This window comes from Filobasidium floriforme (genome assembly GCF_021052385.1).
Source record: "Filobasidium floriforme strain CBS 6241 chromosome Unknown HD553scaffold_16, whole genome shotgun sequence".
Classification (NCBI taxonomy): Eukaryota; Fungi; Basidiomycota; class Tremellomycetes; order Filobasidiales; family Filobasidiaceae; genus Filobasidium; species Filobasidium floriforme.
In genome coordinates, this window is record NW_025763637.1 from 352,681 (window position 1) to 371,587 (window position 18,907).

General features: G+C 52.1%; 7 protein-coding genes across 7 annotated transcripts; 5 read left to right on the plus strand and 2 right to left on the minus strand.

The window, feature by feature from the left end:
• Window positions 1-28: 28 nt before the first annotated feature.
• Window positions 29-3,109, plus strand: HD553DRAFT_351175 (HSF-type DNA-binding-domain-containing protein). The gene is made up of 5 exons (XM_046183596.1): window positions 29-522; window positions 591-655; window positions 717-815; window positions 888-1,646; window positions 1,717-3,109. Exons 1-5 carry the CDS (start codon window positions 218-220, stop codon window positions 2,913-2,915), a joined length of 2,427 nt encoding a protein of 808 aa, XP_046035166.1. The 5' UTR covers window positions 29-217; the 3' UTR covers window positions 2,916-3,109.
• Window positions 3,110-3,192: 83 nt separating this feature from the next.
• Window positions 3,193-4,991, plus strand: HD553DRAFT_314454 (Pre-rRNA-processing protein PNO1). Its single transcript, XM_046180351.1, has 5 exons — window positions 3,193-3,920; window positions 4,136-4,219; window positions 4,300-4,478; window positions 4,567-4,649; window positions 4,735-4,991. The coding sequence occupies exons 1-5, from the start codon at window positions 3,312-3,314 to the stop codon at window positions 4,788-4,790; spliced, it is 1,011 nt and encodes a 336-aa protein (XP_046035167.1). The 5' UTR covers window positions 3,193-3,311; the 3' UTR covers window positions 4,791-4,991.
• A 226-nt stretch (window positions 4,992-5,217) lies between these two features.
• HD553DRAFT_314458 (ribosomal protein S3) lies at window positions 5,218-6,762 on the plus strand. The gene is made up of 4 exons (XM_046180352.1): window positions 5,218-5,442; window positions 5,792-6,067; window positions 6,141-6,353; window positions 6,423-6,762. Exons 1-4 carry the CDS (start codon window positions 5,369-5,371, stop codon window positions 6,655-6,657), a joined length of 798 nt encoding a protein of 265 aa, XP_046035168.1. The 5' UTR covers window positions 5,218-5,368; the 3' UTR covers window positions 6,658-6,762.
• A 167-nt stretch (window positions 6,763-6,929) lies between these two features.
• On the plus strand, window positions 6,930-8,297 carry HD553DRAFT_68963 (PQ loop repeat-domain-containing protein). Its single transcript, XM_046184419.1, has 4 exons — window positions 6,930-7,203; window positions 7,290-7,494; window positions 7,578-7,873; window positions 7,939-8,297. The coding sequence occupies exons 1-4, from the start codon at window positions 7,088-7,090 to the stop codon at window positions 8,243-8,245; spliced, it is 924 nt and encodes a 307-aa protein (XP_046035169.1). The 5' UTR covers window positions 6,930-7,087; the 3' UTR covers window positions 8,246-8,297.
• A 52-nt stretch (window positions 8,298-8,349) lies between these two features.
• On the minus strand, window positions 8,350-8,864 carry HD553DRAFT_274328 (thioesterase family protein; the record flags this gene model as incomplete). The annotated part of the gene is made up of 2 exons (XM_046177862.1): window positions 8,350-8,460; window positions 8,532-8,864. 2 exons carry the CDS (start codon window positions 8,862-8,864, stop codon window positions 8,350-8,352), a joined length of 444 nt encoding a protein of 147 aa, XP_046035170.1.
• A 5,392-nt stretch (window positions 8,865-14,256) lies between these two features.
• On the minus strand, window positions 14,257-14,451 carry HD553DRAFT_261148 (uncharacterized protein; the record flags this gene model as incomplete). Its single annotated transcript, XM_046177415.1, has 1 exon — window positions 14,257-14,451. A coding segment is annotated over one exon (195 nt), but the record flags the coding sequence as incomplete, so codon positions are not given.
• Window positions 14,452-16,270: 1,819 nt separating this feature from the next.
• Window positions 16,271-17,462, plus strand: HD553DRAFT_343653 (uncharacterized protein; the record flags this gene model as incomplete). Its single annotated transcript, XM_046182897.1, has 5 exons — window positions 16,271-16,367; window positions 16,438-16,543; window positions 16,618-16,725; window positions 16,806-16,938; window positions 17,094-17,462. 5 exons carry the CDS (start codon window positions 16,271-16,273, stop codon window positions 17,460-17,462), a joined length of 813 nt encoding a protein of 270 aa, XP_046035172.1.
• Window positions 17,463-18,907: the final 1,445 nt, after the last annotated feature.

Consider the following 18,907-nt stretch of genomic DNA (forward strand, 5'->3'; position numbering starts at 1 on the left):
TTCTTGGATCAGATGGATGTCTTGAAGACAGATCTTGTCACATCAGTCAAGTCTGTTAGCTTCATCCTTATCACGCAGTGAACTACTTACCGCCCAAGAAGCCGCCGCAAGAAGCGTTCTTGGATATGCCATTCTCTACGTAATCCAAAGGGGACTTTTATTCCGACCTTGATCGACAACCCTATCAAACCCAACCTTGAAATCACTTCGGCGAAAGATGGAAGCTCCAACTACCCAAATGCAGACCGCACGACCGCCTACCATCCCGGTTCCTCGAAATCGGAGACGTTCCGGATCTGCTCAACCTCCAAGTGCATCACCTCCGCTTCGTAGCATTGTCGAAATTAGGCCTGGCAATACAATAAGCTCTGCTTCGTTAGCTGGTAATATGGATATCGGAGACAGAAACGTATCCTTTGCTCCTCCTCCTTCGGATGTGCGCAAGGATGTGCTCGCTGGTGGATCCGATAACCAGACGCCAGGAGGCTCAAAGGTACCTGCGTTCCTAAACAAGCTATTCAGGTAAGGACACCAATGCGGGAAACGAAGCGCTCCCAGTTTCTGATGCTGAATCACGTTTCTCTCCAAAGTATGATTAATGATACTGCTACAGACACCCTGATATACTGGGCGACGGACGGGGCTTCCTTCTTCAGTATGTCTCTCAGTGCTGCAGCTGACTACATATAGTCTAGTGCTGAAATTTCTCCCTTCAGTCCCGAACACGCAAGACTTTGGCCGAGAGTTACTACCACAATTCTTCAAGCATGCCAACTTTACCAGCTTTGTACGTCAACTCAATATGTATGGCTTCAGTAAGTAATCTCTGGATCACTTCTCTTTGCAGCGTTTCCTGATGTGCTAACAGCAAGCTGCATGGCTGGCAGAAAAAGTACCTCATCTACAGACCGGAACATTAAACACGTTCCCTCAACCAACCAACGAACTTTGGGAGTTCTCGAATCCCAAATTTCATCGAGATCATCCAGACTGGTTGGCCGGCATCACCAGGAAGAAAAGTGCTAAGGAACTAGCAGCTGCTGCTGCATTGGCTGCTCAGGGTCAGGGCAGTAATCAAGCCGAAGGTTCAGGTCACGATGACGTTGCTGGCAAGACGAAGGGCAACCAGCAGACGCAGGGCCAGGTCCCATCATCTACTGAGGCACAACCTGGTCCGACGAACCAGATCGGCAAGGATGCCGTCGATTCTCAATCGTTGAATAAGGCGATGACACTCATGAAGGATACTCATATATCGTTGGAAAGGGAACTGTCGGAGCTGAAAGCATCGAACGAGATGTTGTGGCGCCAGGCCATGCTCAGTCGAGAAGAGCAGTTGAAGAGCCAAAAGAAGCTGGACAGCGTCATGCGATTCTTGGCTGGTCAGTTTGGAAGCATGAATATGTCACTCCTCGAAGACGAGGGTGACAACCTCCCTTCGACTTCGGGGACGCAGCCGACCCGAATAGCCAGGTTTGGCAAAGGTCGCATGATCGGAGATGGAATTAACGGAGTTGAGGGAAATGCTAGTGATGAGGATATGGACGAAGAGACGGACCTATGGGAAACAGGCGATCACGAGGAGTCTAGGCAGTTCTGGGAGGTCGATGACAGTGGAAAGATGATCAAAGTACCTCAACCCCGAGGTAAGCGCGGATATTTTGCTTCCGACAACCTTGAGCAGACCTTAGACCTTAACCTAACGCACCCTCGCAGTCGAAAGACAGAATTCTACCGGGCGACCCTTGCTGGCGAGAACGGCCACGCCTACCCGCCCCAATTTCAATCTCGGTCGGGTACCAGGCTCACAACGTAAGATGGATTCGTCGCCATCAAAGCGTTTTGAGCGCCTCGATGGCTCACCCGAAGAGATTGCTCGGATGTCGTTCGAGACTCCGACAAAGTCCGGCTCCAGCGACACTGCCAGCCCTATTACAGTCAACAGCGTGGACCCTTCGACGCGCTTGTTTCCTCCTTTGCAATCATCAAACGCAAACCTGGGACAAGGAGGTGATCGTGGAAACCTTCAGCCTCATGCTAACAACACGGTGGCTCTGCACAATCCCGCTGTCACGCAGTTGAACAACGGGCAGTACACGCTGGATCCATCTATACTTAATTTACCGCTGGGAACGTTGTTGTCGACCCCTGCCGGTGCGCAATTCCTCGCTACCTTGGGTCAATCGGCTGCATCCTTTCTTGGGCAGCCGAGCCCCGTACCCACCTCGCCCCGGCAAAGGGCCGCGCCCATCCAGGGCTCCAGGTTCTCGGATGCTACGGTCGGATCAATCATCCACGGTGGCGCATCCAATGCACAGGAAGTCGGCCGTAACGAGCACGCCGCCGAGACCACGGATGCCACCATGACGGGGATGGAAGGCGACACGTCCTGGATGTCCAGCACAGTTCCTCAAGCTGAGGGGCTGCCAGATCACTTGGCCCAGCCATTCTTGAGCTCTGCCATGCCTAACGTCGACATCAATGACACCCAAGATGCGGGTTTGCTGGCGGACGCTAACACCCTGAGCCAGGAGGTCGACTTTGATTGGTCAGATCCGGCTGTTAAAGCGCTGTTACAAGCTTTTGAAAGTCAAAACCAGCCCCAGGCACAGTCGGGGGAACAGTCTACCGTCGAACCGAACGTCTTCACCAACGACGACCAATACGACGAACTGTTTCAGGATCCCGTCATCGATTTCAATGGCATGTTCACCAATCATAGCAATGAGCCGACTCCACCGGGCGTCGAGACGGCAACCCCATCCAACCCGTCAGCCGCCAACAGTAACGCGGGAGATGTCGCCGATGTCGTGAACATGGATAGGCCCGGTGCGGCTCTGTCGGCCAGCGTGACCGACGAGCTGTTTGCTGGTCCGACCAGGAAGAAGCGCAAGACGGATCAACGAGAACCGTAGACGAGCGCGATCATGCACTCTCATGGACGGATGTACAATGGAAAATTCGGTCAGACGCAATGTTGTATACCTTTGCCTGGTCAAGCTGAGCGCTCGATAGCGGCTCGCTGTCTATGCCCGCTTGTAAATATCGACAGTACGGTTCATTCGACCGGATCCACTTCTTGTCATTTTTTTGCATCCGATCGCGTTTGCCCCCCCCCCCTAGCCTCCACTTTATCAAAAGTTGATCATCTCGGCCAAAAGCGAGAGACGTAGATGCAAGCAGGTACGAGCGAGTACGAGGCTGAACGGTAGATCCACAATCCAAAATCCATCTTTCTTGCCAGCCCATATCAGCGACTCCTACCGAAATACACCACTGTCTCTGCACAGCTTTCAACCCCGAAACGCGACATGTCCTCGAAATCCCATCGTGCCAAGGCTCTCGCCGCTCAGCTTGAAGCCGGACCGTCCACTACGGCCGGAGAACTTGTTCCACCTGCTTCGCTTGTGAAGCCAAAGGTCAAGAAGTCCAAATCGGTCAAGGACGGAGTTGTAGGAAAGGGTAAAGGCAAAGGCAAGGCTGTCGACGTTCAAGAGGAGGAACAGGATGCGAGGAAGCCGCTGGGTCAAGAGGAAGATGAGGAAGAGGTTGCGGCTGACGGCCACAGAGACGTTGAGATGGAGCAGGATGGATTGATTCCTACAGGACGGGCTGGACAGGAGGAAGATGACGATGCGGACATGTTGATCGACTCGGCACCGGTGGTCGGGTCCGCTGATGCTTCATCGTCGACAACCGCCAAAGCTAGCAGTGCTACCAAGACCTCGTCCGACTTCCTCCCCATCTCTCAGACCGCTCAAAACAAAACCCTGTTGAAGCCCGAAGAGCGACGTGTGCCGGTACCGGCTCACCGAATGGCTCCCTTGAAGAAGGAATGGGTCAACATTTACGGACCCCTGGTCGAGATTATGGGCTTGATGGTCAGGATGAACGTGCACAAGCGATGCGTCGAAATGAAGGTGAGATGCATTCGGAATTATGGGCGTCAATCCCGGTCGGTCGGAACACAGAAGGCAAGAGAAAGGCGGCAGAGCCACCGGCTGAAACTGTGAAGAAGCTGTCTTTGTCACAACAATCCCCCGTTGGCCTTTCTCATCTGCCTGGTCGGCGCGACCGGAACTGCCGAGGTATTTGGAGATTCAAGGCTGACGATGCTACATCTTGAAACGTGTAGACATCAAAACATACTCCCGACCAGGGTGCGATCCAGAAGGGTGCCGATTTCGTCAAGGCGTTTGCACTGGGATTCGACGTCAAGGTGAGAGGCGAAACCAAAGCTTTTCAGCTGCGAAATCAAGGCACGCGGCTGAACAAATTGTAATATGCTCTGCCACACAGGACGCCATCGCCATTCTCCGTCTCGAGGACCTCTATCTCGACTCGTTTGAGATCAAGGACGTCAAGACGTTGCACGGGGACCATTTGTCCCGAGCGATCGGACGTATCGCTGGGCAGGATGGCAAGACCAAGTTTACGATCGAAAACGCCAGTCGAACGAGAATAGTCCTAGCCGATACGTGAGTTGCCCTCACCTCTCGCGCAGGTAGATCGAGAAGTGTATGGCTGACGATGCGACTTGTGTGGATGACTTCGCCTCTGGGTTAGGCATGTGCATATCCTCGGATCAGTGCAAAACATCAAGATTGCCAGGGACGCCATTGTCTCATTGATCTTGGGTTCGCCTCCAGGTTAGTGACCCGAACCATGTCGTCTTTGCTCTACCCTCATCGCATCTTGGCTGACGATTGAGACTTGGACCTCGCGACACTATAGGCAAAGTCTACGCCCATCTGAGGAGCGTTGGTGCCAGGCTGAAACAGAGGTTCTAATCTCGCATCTTCCGCGCTACCCCGAGTGTATCATCAATCACTTTCGTCCATATATCCTTCTTGGACCCTCCCTTTCAGATTTATCGCCCTTCACATGCGGACATACAAATTGCGCTACCGGGCGATGTGGTCTTTGTATTCACAATCGCGGCCCGATTCACTGTTATATCACATCTACGACCCCCTTTTGATGAGTACCGGATGACTCGCTACGTGTGTATCGGTTCTGTTGAGGCTCTGAAACGTACATCGGAGTTTAGCTTCGGAAGTGGGCTCGGGAGCAAAAGGGCTGTTCACGAGATTGGAAATCGAAAAGCGCGCGCGCGCAGGACGATCGGGAAGGATAGATGCTAGACGGTTCAACCTGACATTTTCCTTCTCGCTCCCCCTCCCCTTTGCTCTTCCCCTCTCCCCGCGCAGCCTCGGGGTCGCCTCTCTGGCTCGATCAGATCTCTTGCCCATTCTCGAGATCGATATCATCGACCTTCGAATCGACCGTGCTTCTTCTTCTTCACCACCGGCAACACACCGACAGTCAAACCCTCTACCTCAAGAGAAAAGTCAAACAACACACGAAAATGTCCGCCCAGATTTCCAAGAGGAGAAAGTTCGTTGCCGACGGTGTCTTCCAGGCCGAATTGGGAGAGTTCTTGTGAGTTTTCCGTTCCGTTGCAATAGACCTACCAGGCGAGAGGAGAGGTCGCTAGGGACTAGACGCAGGACACGGGCATGACAAGACGTCGAAGGGTATGATCCCAGCCGATCATCGAATGGTCTCATCAGCCATCCTACTGGTGGCAAACAAACGATCAATCCGAAGACCCGAAGTACAAGGTCATTTCCATTCTGCTGGCATGTTTGATAGAAACATATGACGGCGTTTCGACATACAACCCGGACTCGTGCAACTCTACGCTACTCTCATACCTCGTCTGGGGGATTGCAACCTATGGAATACGCTCGCTCGGAATCTTACCTCGTATTCTCTTTTCACCGACCAGCACCCGTGAGCTCGCCGAGGAGGGTTACGCTGGTTGTGAGGTCCGAACTACCCACGCCAAGACCGAGATCATCATCCGTGCCACCCACACTCAGGATGTCCTCGGAGAGAAGGGCAGGAGGATCAGGGAGTTGACCGCCTTGGTCGCCAAGAGGTTCAAGTTCCCCGAGAACTCTTTGGAGCTCTACGCCGAGAAGGTCAAGCACCGAGGACTCAGTGCCGTCGCTCAGGCCGAGTCTTTGAGGTACAAGCTTTTGGGAGGTTTGGCCATCAGGCGGTGAGTATCAGTCGAACAGCATGTCTTGAGGATGAAAGGACGCTCGTCTGACCTAGGACCGGATGCTACTTAGTGCCTGTTACGGTGTCCTCCGATTCGTCATGGAGGCCGGTGCCAAGGGTTGCGAAGTCGTCGTCTCTGGAAAGCTGCGAGCTGCCCGAGCCAAGGCCATGAAGTTCACCGATGGATACATGGTCCACTCCGGTCAGCCCGCTAGGGACTTCATCGACCAGGCCGTCAGGCACGTGTTGTTGAGGCAGGGAGTTTTGGGAATCAAGGTCAAGATGTGAGTATTTCGAGCGAGATAGCAATCGACCATTCGCTCAACTTGAAACGTTTACTTGCTTCCCTTCAGCATGAAGGCCTACGACCCCACCGGTGAGGCTGGTCCCAGCAGGCCCATGCCCGACCTTGTCTCCATCGCCGAGCCCAAGGAGGAGCAGCCCGTCGAGACCCACTCTGAGCACCGAAACGGATCTCAGCCGGCTCCCGTCTACGAGCAGTCTCAGGAGGCCGCTCCCGAGGCTCAGGCCGAGCAGCCCGCTCAGGAGGAGGCCCCCGCCGCCGCTGCCGGCGGTGACCAGTGGTAGATATGTCTGCCACTTGGGATTGATGTGGTTGTACGATCACCTCTTTTGGCTCAGCAGGAGCCGGGGTAATTTTTTGCGTGTCAAGATACAATAGTAATCAGCCGCTTTGTTCAACTTCATTTCTTGGTCGTGCTCGTCGTCAGCGATTTGTCTCTGTAGGGTCCCGTCTGTTCGACACGTTTGCTTGATTTGACGCCTTGTTGATGTGATCGCAATCAATGACGCGATCAAATACTACTAACGTCCCTTCGGCTTTGACCGAATCGACCGACACTGCCCTAACCTCTGGCTACTAGCTGTTAGCTACCTTGTATGAACGCATGAAGCTCGTTGTAGCAGGTCGATAGACTCATAGCTCCTTAGCACTTTCTTCACCCGAATCAGTCTAGATACTATCAGTAAACTCGAACCGCCCTTCCGATCGCCGACGATGAAGAACCATTCGGCCCTTCTCGAGGCGATCTTGCCGTACCTCGGCGTGATCTACTTTGCGGCTTGGTCCGTCTCATTCTATCCCCAACTGTTCCTCAATTATTGCCGCAAGAGGTGAGTAGATGAGCACCTTATCGTCCGCCGAACAGGTCTTGACACCAAGTTGGATCTTCACGTGCGATCGCCTTCCAAACCGGCAGCGCCACAGGGTTCTCTTTCGACTTTACCATTCTCAACCCCCTCGGCTTTCTCTGTTACACCCTCTACGCGATCTTGCTGCGATACAACCCCGTCGTTAGAGAACAATATGCAAGGAGATCCGATGGACACGAACCTCAAGTCAGCCGGGCCGATGTCGGATTCGCTACGCATGCTCTTTTGTTGAGCTCGATCGGACTGATTCAGGTGAGCGAGAAGTGGATGATGATGAGGTCATGACCGCCAGTTCAGCTTGGTCAGACGGTCTGACTGGTGATCGCTCGTTGCAGGTCTTATACTATGGTTTGAGAGCCTCTCGAGGCCAGAGGACCGTCACAATACATGGACAGGACAGGGAGACCTACGCCTACGGAACTTTGCCCCAGTCGGAAGACGGGGAAGCGGAGGATGCCGACCAAAAGGCCTACGTCGAAGAAAGGGGACGAGAGGAACTGACCCGATGGGGTTCGTGGTCCTTGGTCGGTATCGCTGTCGTTTTGGTGATCGAGGGAATCCTGGTAGCTGCCAAAAAGCAGGAGTGGCTCGACTACGTTCTCATGATTTCCTATGTCAAGCTTTACATCTCGTAGGTAAACAGGCATGATCATCAGGGTCACCAGCTGATCCTCTCGAATCATCGCGCCTAATCAGTGTCTTCAAATGGATCCCTCAACTCCGCATGAACCATATCCTCCGTTCGACTGAAGGCTTCTCGATCGTCACGGTCGCTCTCGACCTCGTCGGCTCGATCACCTCTTTGGCTGAACTCGTTATCGCAAGTTATCTCGCCGACGACATTCCGGCCATCTGGGGCAATCCGTTGAAACTCGGCTTGAGCGGAATTACCTTGTTGACGGACGGTTGGTTCGTGGGTCAGAGGCTAGTTTTTGGCGAGAAGCGGTCGCCAACGAGAGACAAAGCAGGAGAGAGGGAGAGGCTGATCGCGGACACGAGCTGATCCGGATGTCCAGGTCTTTTGGATAATATCGACTGAAAGGGATGAACCCGAAAAGACGATATCGTATGGGTATTTCGGTGTTGTACATTCGAAAACGTAGTGGTCTAGCCGATGAATTTGGTATGAATAGCAGTTATGACCAACGCATCATCCCGTTCTCGTCGGATCTCGACTCGAGTGAAAGCCAGTCGACTGCCCTTCTTATCGATGATTCCCTGTAAAGTACATGAATCCCGCCGCATCGGTTCTTCAGACCGCCCTCGCTCGAAGAACAAACCTCTCTCACCTTGATGATCATCTTTTCACCCCCCTTGCAGGTGTTCATAAAAGTCACGTGCATGTCGACCGATACACCCGAATGGCTGCCTGTAGTCGCCAATGCGTTCCCGCTCGCCCAATCGACAATGGTTGCAGAGACTGACCCGTGGATACTGCCTTTCGAGTTTAGATGCTGAGGCTCTAGTATGAGCGAGCTGAGCGATGTTCCGGCAACTGTGGAAGGGAGCACGACGAGGTTTTGGAGTAGAAAGCCATAGATAGGTGAGGCCGTCAATGATTTGCTGTGATGAGCTCGAGCCAGCTCTACCGGTGAAGAGGATGCAATTTCGTTCTCAGTCATTCTTGTCAAGTAGTCGTGAAAGAGTTGAGGTGGACAAATAATGGCAGCTCTGGTTGGCACGTATACTAGTATACTAGTAGAATAAGGTGGATTGTGTTGTTGTGTTATGCGATCGTGCCGCAGACGCGGGAATATACCACCCGTGATCTCTTTTGAATATCCACCCGTGATCTCGCCGCCCTGATCCTTGTGGAACCACGAAGCAATAGATCGAATCTGACACTCTTTGTAGGTTGAGGAGCCAGAGTTGGCCATCAAGAAGGGCATAGAAAAATGTTCCATTATCAGCCACACCAGAGTCAGACAGTGGGGCACACATGACAGTATGTTGGATCATGACATACAACATCTGATGTATCAACACCATCCCAATCTATGTGTCTTGAACAATCTGTTTTATCAACATATCCCTTGACCTCCACCAAAGATTCAAAGAAGATCAAGAACAAGCAAAACTGCAAAAGCAGGCCAAGGATACCAAACACGCTAGGAAGCATGAAGAGAGCCGGGACCCTCATTTCAAGACTCGTTGCATGGTAATAATCAAGCGCACAAAGTTTGCTGCAAGGCAAACTTTGACTGAGAGTGACTGTCACGGGATCATCACGTGAGTCGACTACCGACACGCAGGCTTGTTCCACGGACATCGGCATACCGGCTCGACAAAGTGAACCTGGACAATACCTTCCCGACACATATCACAAACAGGTACAGGGACCTTGAGGCACATGACAACCTTACCCAGGACCTCGACAACCTTACTCAACGTACCTAGGGACAAATGCAAACCCAAACTTGCCTCCTCTACCGAATCCGGTTGCTCTCGACAGGATTTGTCTGTTCGCCATCTCGATTCTTCCAGTTTTGCCATCTCTCGCCATTCTCTTCTCTTGGGTCTTTTCAGTGTTCGCCAGCCTCGTCTCCGTACTCGTCTTCGTAAAATAGCTAGAGGAACTTGACCGAATCCGATAGAGGACGATCTGTAATAGTAATAGGTCAAGTTCCGATATCACATTCAATACACGCCTATCTGACTTGTTACAACATCTTCAAGACGTGTTGCGGAGAGGTTACACCCCCTACACCTTACGATTTAGGACCAATCGCCCATTAGCGACTTCCGCTGTAACCATCAAGTATGTTGGAAATAGGCATGTGATGATTGGGCATCAGCACATGGAAGCAATCTCAACCAGGAAGTAAACAACAGGAAGCAAAAGGCACTGGACGTTCCAGCAAGTGCTAGAAGGATTGAATTTGAGATAAATCACCGAACTCGTTCGACCACCGAACATCTGAACTTGTTCGACCACCAAACAACCGAACTGGTTTGACCACCAAACATTGAACTCGTTCGACGGTTGCCATCGTTTGCCCCTTCCCAGAAAAGTATATATAGTAGGCCATTTGGGTTTGATTTCTCTTTTCCCTCTCATGTACTACTTTACTTTTATGCAAGCAACATTGATTCATCTTCACAACAAGACAAGATCAGCACTAGTAACACACCATTACTATTGCTTAGGTACATCAAGTAACCAATCTTGGTGAGTCTAGTTGTTACTTCACAACAGGTTATGAGCCCAGTAGTTGTGGCCTAATCTACACTTAGACTTAGCTCACAAAGGAACAACCTCAACCATCAGGATCATCAAGAGGATATCACTGGACATAGTTGGACAGGTTTATATTACTGGTCAGTAACAGGATAGTCTCACAGCATAGGAGACTAAGGACTATTAGATCAAGAGAGGATCACTAGTCAGCATCAGACTTGGACATCAGCATCCAAGCAGCAACAAGACTTGAGGCAACATAGACACTCAAGCATCAGCATAGGACAAGTCTTGGATATCATTGTCAACAATGGATACTACCACCACGGGCTCTTCAGCAACCAGTAGGATACCTATCCTGACTGGGTTCGACAACTACTGTTACGGACCAGCCCGATTAGGTGATCCATGGCACTACCGTGGTCATACCAACTTGGTCATACCATGGTCATACCATGGTCATACCATGGTCACACCAACTTGGTCATGCTATGGTCAGACTATGGTCATACCATAGTGCACCAAGCTAGACCCCCGACTCTATTCTGAATTAGTATATATAGCAGACCAAACCAGAGTGATTGTACTCTTCTACTTTCATGTATTTCCTCTTCTTTCCCAAGAAGAATTATCATATGTTACATCCCTAATACTCTACACTACTCCTCACTATCAACACGCTCAACAGCCTTGTGCTCTTGTCAAGCACTTCACGGATCAGCAACAGACTGTGATCCAAGCCCCGTCTCGGTCAGTACCGATTTACAGTTATCGTTGAGCTTACTTGCCTTTGCACAATTACCCTCGACATATCCACCTAGGCTACACCTTTGCTAGCGCTAGGCACGACCGTAACAACTACCTCCAATGGAGGAATGCAGTTGAGGATGGAGCACTTGTCTATGGAGCACTGCATGTGCTAACAGAGGAGCCAAAGGCAAGACCTGTTAGGCCTCTAGAGATTGAGGGAAAGGATGGCTCAAAGGTAGCACCTCCCTCATCTATCGTCTCTCTATACCTAGAGGAGTATAGGGAATGGAAGACCTGGAAGGAGAAGGATCAGAAGGTCATGGGTCTTATGAGACTCAATGTCTCCTCAGGCATCAGGATGGAACTTGCAGGATGCAACACTTCCAAGGACATCTGGGATAAGCTAGCCAAGCTTCACCAGATGGATGACAAGAACTACAAGGCAGACATAGAAGAAAGGATCACTACACTCAGGATGAGTGAAGGGGATGATCCAGCCAAGTTCTTGGAGCTGTTCAGCACCTTATTGCTGAAAGCCCAGACAGCCAACTTCAAGCTGTCTGAAGAGGATAAAGCTACCTACTTCCTCAGGGCTTTACCTGTGACACATGAATCCCTCAAGTCAGAGTGGAAGTCACTACAAAGGATCAAAGAGATCACCAAGCAACCTACTTCCACCTTTGAGGATCTCAGGGGAATGTTTAACACCTACATTGCTGACTTGAAGCGTCAGGATGAGGTTAGGTTACAAACTGCCATGATGGTTAGGAAAGCCGGTTAGTGTTGGCAATTGTGAACGGCGACTAGTAAACGCGCGATTAGACGCGTCTAATTTTTTTTTTTCCCTGAAATTAGACGTGAACGTGAACGGCGAGTGATTAGACGCGTCTAATTTTGAACGGCGTTCAATAAACGCCGACCAAACGTCTAATTCTATTGAACGGCTTCATTCAAACGTCGAGCATAGGACAATGTATGAACATAAAGAAGCAGCCCCACTATAAACCCGGTTGTACAAGATCATTATAAACACGTCTAATCGACCTCCATGCCGTCGGTATCCTCTTCTTCGTCGCTGGACTCGATGGTAATGACCTCCGACTTCTTGGTCTTCTTCTTCTTGACCGGCGACTTCTTGGGCGTTTTGAAAGTGCCCCCGACCTTACGCTCGGTCGTTTTTCGACCCGGTTGTTTGAAGACGTCGACGAACGCCTTCTCGCTCAAGAAATCCTTCTTCATCCAATCACCGACACACATCTGTTCCTTCGACGTCGAAGGGTTCAAACGGGTCCGACGAGCCGAGAACATCAAGCCTGCTTTCGAGAAAGCTCGCTCGACATCGACAGAAGTGGCTACAAATAGTAAATGGTTAGCTATCTGAGCGCGTTCAAACATTTGAACGTCTAACTTACCCGGTGTGCCAAGGACGTCCAGCGCCATCGATTGCAACCCACCCAACTTCGGCTGATGAGCCCACCACACCAAGGCCGAGTCGTTGAACGGCGGGACCTTCGTATTGGCCCTGGCCGCGTTGATGAACTGGTCGAACTCGTCCGGTCCGTCGAGGGGCTGAACGGGCATCGAGTCGATGTACATGTCGAGCTCGTCGGTCACCTAGATTGTAACGACAAACGACATCAATATCCTAACGTCTATTCAAACATGAACGTTTAGAACCTTACTATGTGATCGTTCGGCTCGGCAACCTTCTGTTCCGGGGCGAGGCGATAGTGCTTCTCCCACATCTCCCGACCGACTCGTACGGCCTCGGCCTGCCACTCCGGCAGCCACTCCGCTCCCTTCATATAAGCGAGTTGGTACCCTGAATGAAGGACTAGACGTTTTGTAAAGGTTGATAGTTGCACGTCAGTGATAGGAGGAAATACTGAACGTTCAAAATTAAACGTTTAAGAAAACTTACGCAAGGCGATCCTGTACAAGACACTCTCGTCGGTCTTGCTGTAGTACTTGTCAAGGAGTTCTTGGCCTCTCTTGATACCGTACTTGAGCGCCAACTTGCCCTGATCGGGGCCGCCTCGCATGCCGTCAAATTGACGCGTCAACGCGTCCATGACCGGGATCACTCCCGCAATGAAGGTCTTGTCGACCTTGGCCTCTGTCGAGGCGGAGAAACGCTTGGTGCAAGCGTTCAACAGCTATAATTAACAAACACATGTGAACGTTTAGATCATTAACGTTCAAAGTCTCAACATTGAACGGAACGTACCCTGAGAACGGGCTCCAGCTGTTTCAGAGCGGTGAGCTCTGCGGGCTTCAACCGGTCTTCCACCGGCTCATCCTTCGGTTCAAGGAGGGTATAAAACCTCTTGCTGTGTGCAATGAATAACGTGGGTAAGTGTGACATCTAGAAAACATCTACACGACTAAACGTTCAGACGTTTTTGACTCACACCACAAGCTCGTTGTCGATGCACCCCTTGATGCATTCCCACATCGAGTTCCATCGCGTTTGAACGTCGATGGGGATCTTCTTGACCCCGGTGGGAACCTTCTTCTCTTGGGAGAGGAGATCGGCAGCCAGCTCCCACTGCCGTCGGTGGAGCGATCGGTATTTCAACCGCCTCGCGAGTAAACGGCACTAAACGTCCAAAAAAAATAAACGTTCACAAAGTTGAACGTTGACAACGATTGTATCAGTAAACGTCGGGTTAAACGATGTTTACGAGTGGTCACACTAGAACTGAATTTACCTTCTTCAAGCCGTTGGCCATCAACGCCTGTTGGGCCCGAGTCTTTGCGGCCACTTCGGCCTTGATCTTGTCGACCTCCTCGTCCGACAGTTCTTGACCGGCTGGACGAGCAACCTGAGTGGCGATTTGAGAGTCGCTCACATCCTGCGTGAACGGCACTCGGCCCAAGGTGATCCCGTCCAGGATCGGTTGATCGACGGCAAAGTCGTCGTCCTGGTAATCCTCGGCGTCTATCAACGCCTGGAAATCGTCGATGATGCTCGGATCGGTCGCGATCAAAGCCTCATCAAAGTCCGCGAGCACTTCTATGTACTCGTCTTTCGACCACGCCGTCCCGGTCGCCCCTTCGATGATCGCCTGAATTTGAATTGTCCGGTCAGTATCAAAAGTCAAAAATGTTGAACGTCTAGAGAAAGATAAAGGTTCACTTACCCCAACGATCAAGTTCAAAACGTGCGCGAAACATCGCACACGGCCCCTCCCATCAAACCTCTTCCACTCGTGTTCAGACAACTTCTTCACCATCACGTCGTTGGCGGAAGCGTTGTCACAGATCACGGAGAGGACCTGGTCTTGGATGCCCCAAGAGGTTAGGGACTGGCTCAAAAGATTGGCGAGGTAATCACCAGTATGAGCCCGTTCGGCGCTGTTGCAAATGTAAACGTTTAACCAATTATATATTATAGGCATCCGCGGTACGCATGTCGTACACACGCGGGATGTAGGTTTTCACCTCGTACGGAGGTCCGTTCGGAGACCCTCTCGGAGACCCTCTCGGAGACCTATTAGGAGGTGTGTTTGAAGATGTCTAACTGGCACCTTGTAGTAGTTAGACATCCGTTATTACAGTCATTACCCTACCCGTACCTTCTAGTCCCGTGTGTTACTATTCAGGTTTGCTGGCAAACCTTATAGAATAACGGATCACCCAAACACCCCGACTAGGAGACCCCGTATACGATGAATACGTTCACGCAGTGTTACGGACCGGATAGGGCTGTCCACCCCATCCCTGCAGATGCGATCCCGGTCTTGAGCGAAGACGGGAGCATGCAGATGATGGATGGACAAGGAAGGTTCCTATGGAGGAACCCAACTGGGGAGACGCTGGTGAACGACCAGTGCGTCCTTGCCCACCAGCAACCGGAGGTAGGTGCCACGGGGGTACCTACCGCTTCCACGCAGGCCGCACCGGCCAACAACATGGGGCAGACTCCCCCACAAATGCAGTCAACACCCCCAGCAGCTAACCCTGCTCCGGCCGCTGCGCCTCCTACCAGTCCGGATGTTTCCGCCCTGCTCTCCATGATGGCGACCATGCATAGTCAGATGATGGAGTTGGCGATGTCGAGGGACACTCGATCGGCGACGGCCACGGAGGAAGCGAGAGCGAAGCTGTTCAAGTTCGGTACGCCGGACAGTGTTAGGTTGCCAGCAACCTGTGTGTTCTCCGGGACTTGCGTAGGGTAATAGGTAGATAAATGAGTGTGATAGCAGATGAATTACATATTACAATAGTGATTGTAGTAGTTAGACATTACCTATCGTATCATATAAGTACCTGCTCCGCCGGAGTTGCTGGCGGAACACCCGTTCGGATGTACGTGATAGTCGCACCGCGGATGGCTATAACAGGATCCCCCCGTTAGGACGAGATTCCAGATCGTCTCGTGTCGTGTTTCACCGTACGTATGGTTCACCTCGTTCCGATAGGTAACCACCTGGCGTCAACTAGTGTTCTTTTGTTCGCTACGTTTCGAGCGTCGCTCGCCAGCACCTTTGTGTACCCGTACTGTCAATCCGTTTCATCTTAAAACGATTGCGTGGGCATCCTCCTTTCGTTTGTTCCGAGTAGTGTTTCAGCGTAGCTCGTCAGCCCTAATGCTTCCGTACGGTCGATCCGCCCTGTTCCTTCGAGTAATCGCCTGGCTAGCCTTTGTTCGTGTTTCCTAGCTCGCCATTGTGTACCACTTTGAGGTAACTCTTCATGACGTAGCGTTGTTTCAAGTATTGTTGCGATTGTTCTCTAGCCGAGTGTATGTTTCTCACGCGTCGAGAGCCTCCGGGGCGACGCGTATTCTTTTGTCCCAAAAGAGTAAACAAAGACGTCATCAAAGGGTCCTTTGAATACCTTATTTGTCGATAACCAAGTTTGTCGACGTTACTAAGTAACGCCCAACCTCCTATTGTCGGGAGGCCTGTCGACCATGTTCTCTATTGTCTTCCTGTTCGTGATGGCTACTCGAATGAGGGGTATATAGCAGCTGAGTAGGGAGTGGTGCTTCGACTCCCCCTTGCGTGTTTGCTAACTCTAATTCGAACTCGTTTCTTCACTCGTCCGTAACTTTTACCTTCTCCGTACACTTCTACTCTCTCTCTATCGCTCAACATGTCCGCTCAAGGTACTCCCTCCAAGAAGGCCGAGCCCTTCGAGCAACTTCAGCCGAAGGGGTGGCGGTACCTCAAGAAGATGTCCGCCGCGACTAGTGAGTGGGGCTTCCGTTGCGGTCTTGAAGTTGGAACGGCGTATTGATATGTCCGTACGGACTGCGGTAGAGTCGACTCTCATTCAGGCCGAGAAGGTCAAGCCCAAGGTCGCCGACGTCGATCCGGAGGAGTTGGACCTCGCCTTTAGGCGAAACCAAGTGACTACGGTCAACGCGTTGGTCGTGAGTTATTCCGATTTGCAGTTCCGCCGGAGTTCTCCTTTGACACGTCCATATCCTTCTTCTCTAGGCCCAATGCCAGGGGGGTTGGAAGTTCGCCTGCCAACCCTGCTTTGAATTGGCGACTACCGGGAACCACCGCGCCCGAGTCGACGGCGAATGGGTCGACTGCATTCGTGTCAGCCAAACGTGGTTGTGCAGGCACGTCCTCGCTACTCCGGGAGAGACCTCCCGCGCTTCCTCCTGCTACTTGTGCAGGGTCAATGCAGGCCGTCCCTGCACCCCCATGAACCCCGGCGTCGTCACGGCTTTCCGACACGATATCGGAGTTCGACACAGGGTTCGCGCCGGGTTGCTGTACATCCAGGATCCTGCGGTGTCGCAAAGGAGTGTCGGTATGGTTGCCCGCGAGGTGGCCCGTTTGCAAGAGAGGATGGCGAGTACCCCCCTTATCTCTTTTCTATTCTCTTCTCCGATAACCTTCTCCATATTCTTCTCCGAGGGAGCTAATATCCTGCTTGTGTTCTTGTCTTCTTCATATCGTAGCTCTTCCCTCATATCCCCGCTCCTTCCGTCTTCCACGTGGAGCACGAACTCACCGCTCGGTTGGCCGCCCAACACGCTCCGAACGCCGTCCCCGCCGGCTTGGTCGCCACCGACGTCAACGTCGACCTCGACATCGCCGGTTCCGATGTCGTTACTCCCGGTTCGCCTGCGCCTACCATCGTCGAGGGAGAGGACGTGGAGGACCTCGATCTCGAGGACGACCGTTCGGACGACGAGGATACCAGCATGGGGGACGGGAGCGACAGCGAGTCGTCGAGCTCGTCCGGATCCTCGACTTCGGGGTCTTCTTCTTCGGAATCTGGTTCGGGATCTGGGTCGGGGTCTGGTTCGGGTTCGGGCGGGGAGTAATTGGCTGGGTGATTTTCTTTTTGTACGGTTGTCTCTTGTAGCCGAGTACATTTGTACTCGGGATAATAAATTTTTATGCCGCTCGGAAGTTCTCGAATCGTTCTCCGCCGGAGTTGTTTTTGGATATTGTCGTTCTCTCTTTCGCTGACAATAGTTTGAGGTAATTGCAAAACGTTATTGCTTGTAGTCGTGTTGTACGTGTGGGTGCAAAGGTTTTGCTCGGTAGTAGCAGTGAATGGTGAATAAAAATAAAAACATCAAGGGACCTGCCCTTGGTAAATACATGATCGTCGCGCACAAGAACCCTTACGTAGACCAAACTCGATAACCTGTTCCCTCGTTGGCGGCGTGGTCCCTGTCGAACTGCTCATCCGTCGGAGCAGTGCTGGGAGAGTAGGTAGCTGCAACGCGAAGGTCTCGTTGCTTCTTCATCCGGTCCACGTACCACTGCGGCTTGGGCACCAACGCAGGGTTTGTACACTCCCGAATAACGTGTCCCTTCTGGAAACAGTTATAACAGGTGACATCCCTGTACTTGGCCGCATCTACCTCCATGGGGACAGCTCCCGAAGCGGATGCCACAGGGGCTTGTACGGGAGCGGCGACTGGCACTACCGCAGGAGCGGTGTATCGAGGGGTGTAAGTGTTGTTTCGCGATGTGGTGTTACGATGTTGTGTTTGAGTATGTCCAACCTTCTCCTCGTACTTCGCGCACTCCGTCTGGAACTCGTAGAGGGTGCACTTCTCCTGGTTGGGGATAGGGACGATGGCATCCCTCCACGCCTGATTCAAGTGTGCTCGGAAAAGGAGTTTCCTGCAGAAGTCGTTCAACTCCGGAATGAGGTTGGCCATAGCGTTGAACTTGGTAATGTACTCGGAGATCGACAGATTCCCCTGTCGGAAATCGGCGATCTCCCTCTCAGTTGCGGCTCTCCTTACCGCAACTCCAAAACGAGCCAGCAACCCGGCTTCGAACTCCGACCATGTGGTCCAGGCAGTTCCGAAAAGCCAGGGGCGAGCCCATTCCCTCGCGGCGTCCCGCAAGTAACTACCCGCGAACACGATCTTCAACTTGTCATCGTGGTATGCGAGGGGTTCCGCCATGAAGCGTAGGTTACAAGCATCTAAGAATGCTTGTACCTCTTCCTTCTTCGACCCATCGAAGGGTTCGGGATCGCTCACCCGGATAGCCTTGGTGTAAGGCTGTACGGGGACAGAGGGGCGAGAAAACGCCGGAGGAGGAGGCGAGGGGGCTGCGTTGACGTTAACCAATCCATCCACCTTTGCCATCAACCTTTCCAAGGTTGAGTTCATCCTCCCGACGTCATTCGAGAGGGAGATGGTGCTGACAGCTGGTCGGTCGGCACTCAAGAAGGAGGAGAACACCTCGTCTCCTTCGCCGGTGTTACGGACCCATAGAAATCCGCCGGCGCTGTCTCGATCTT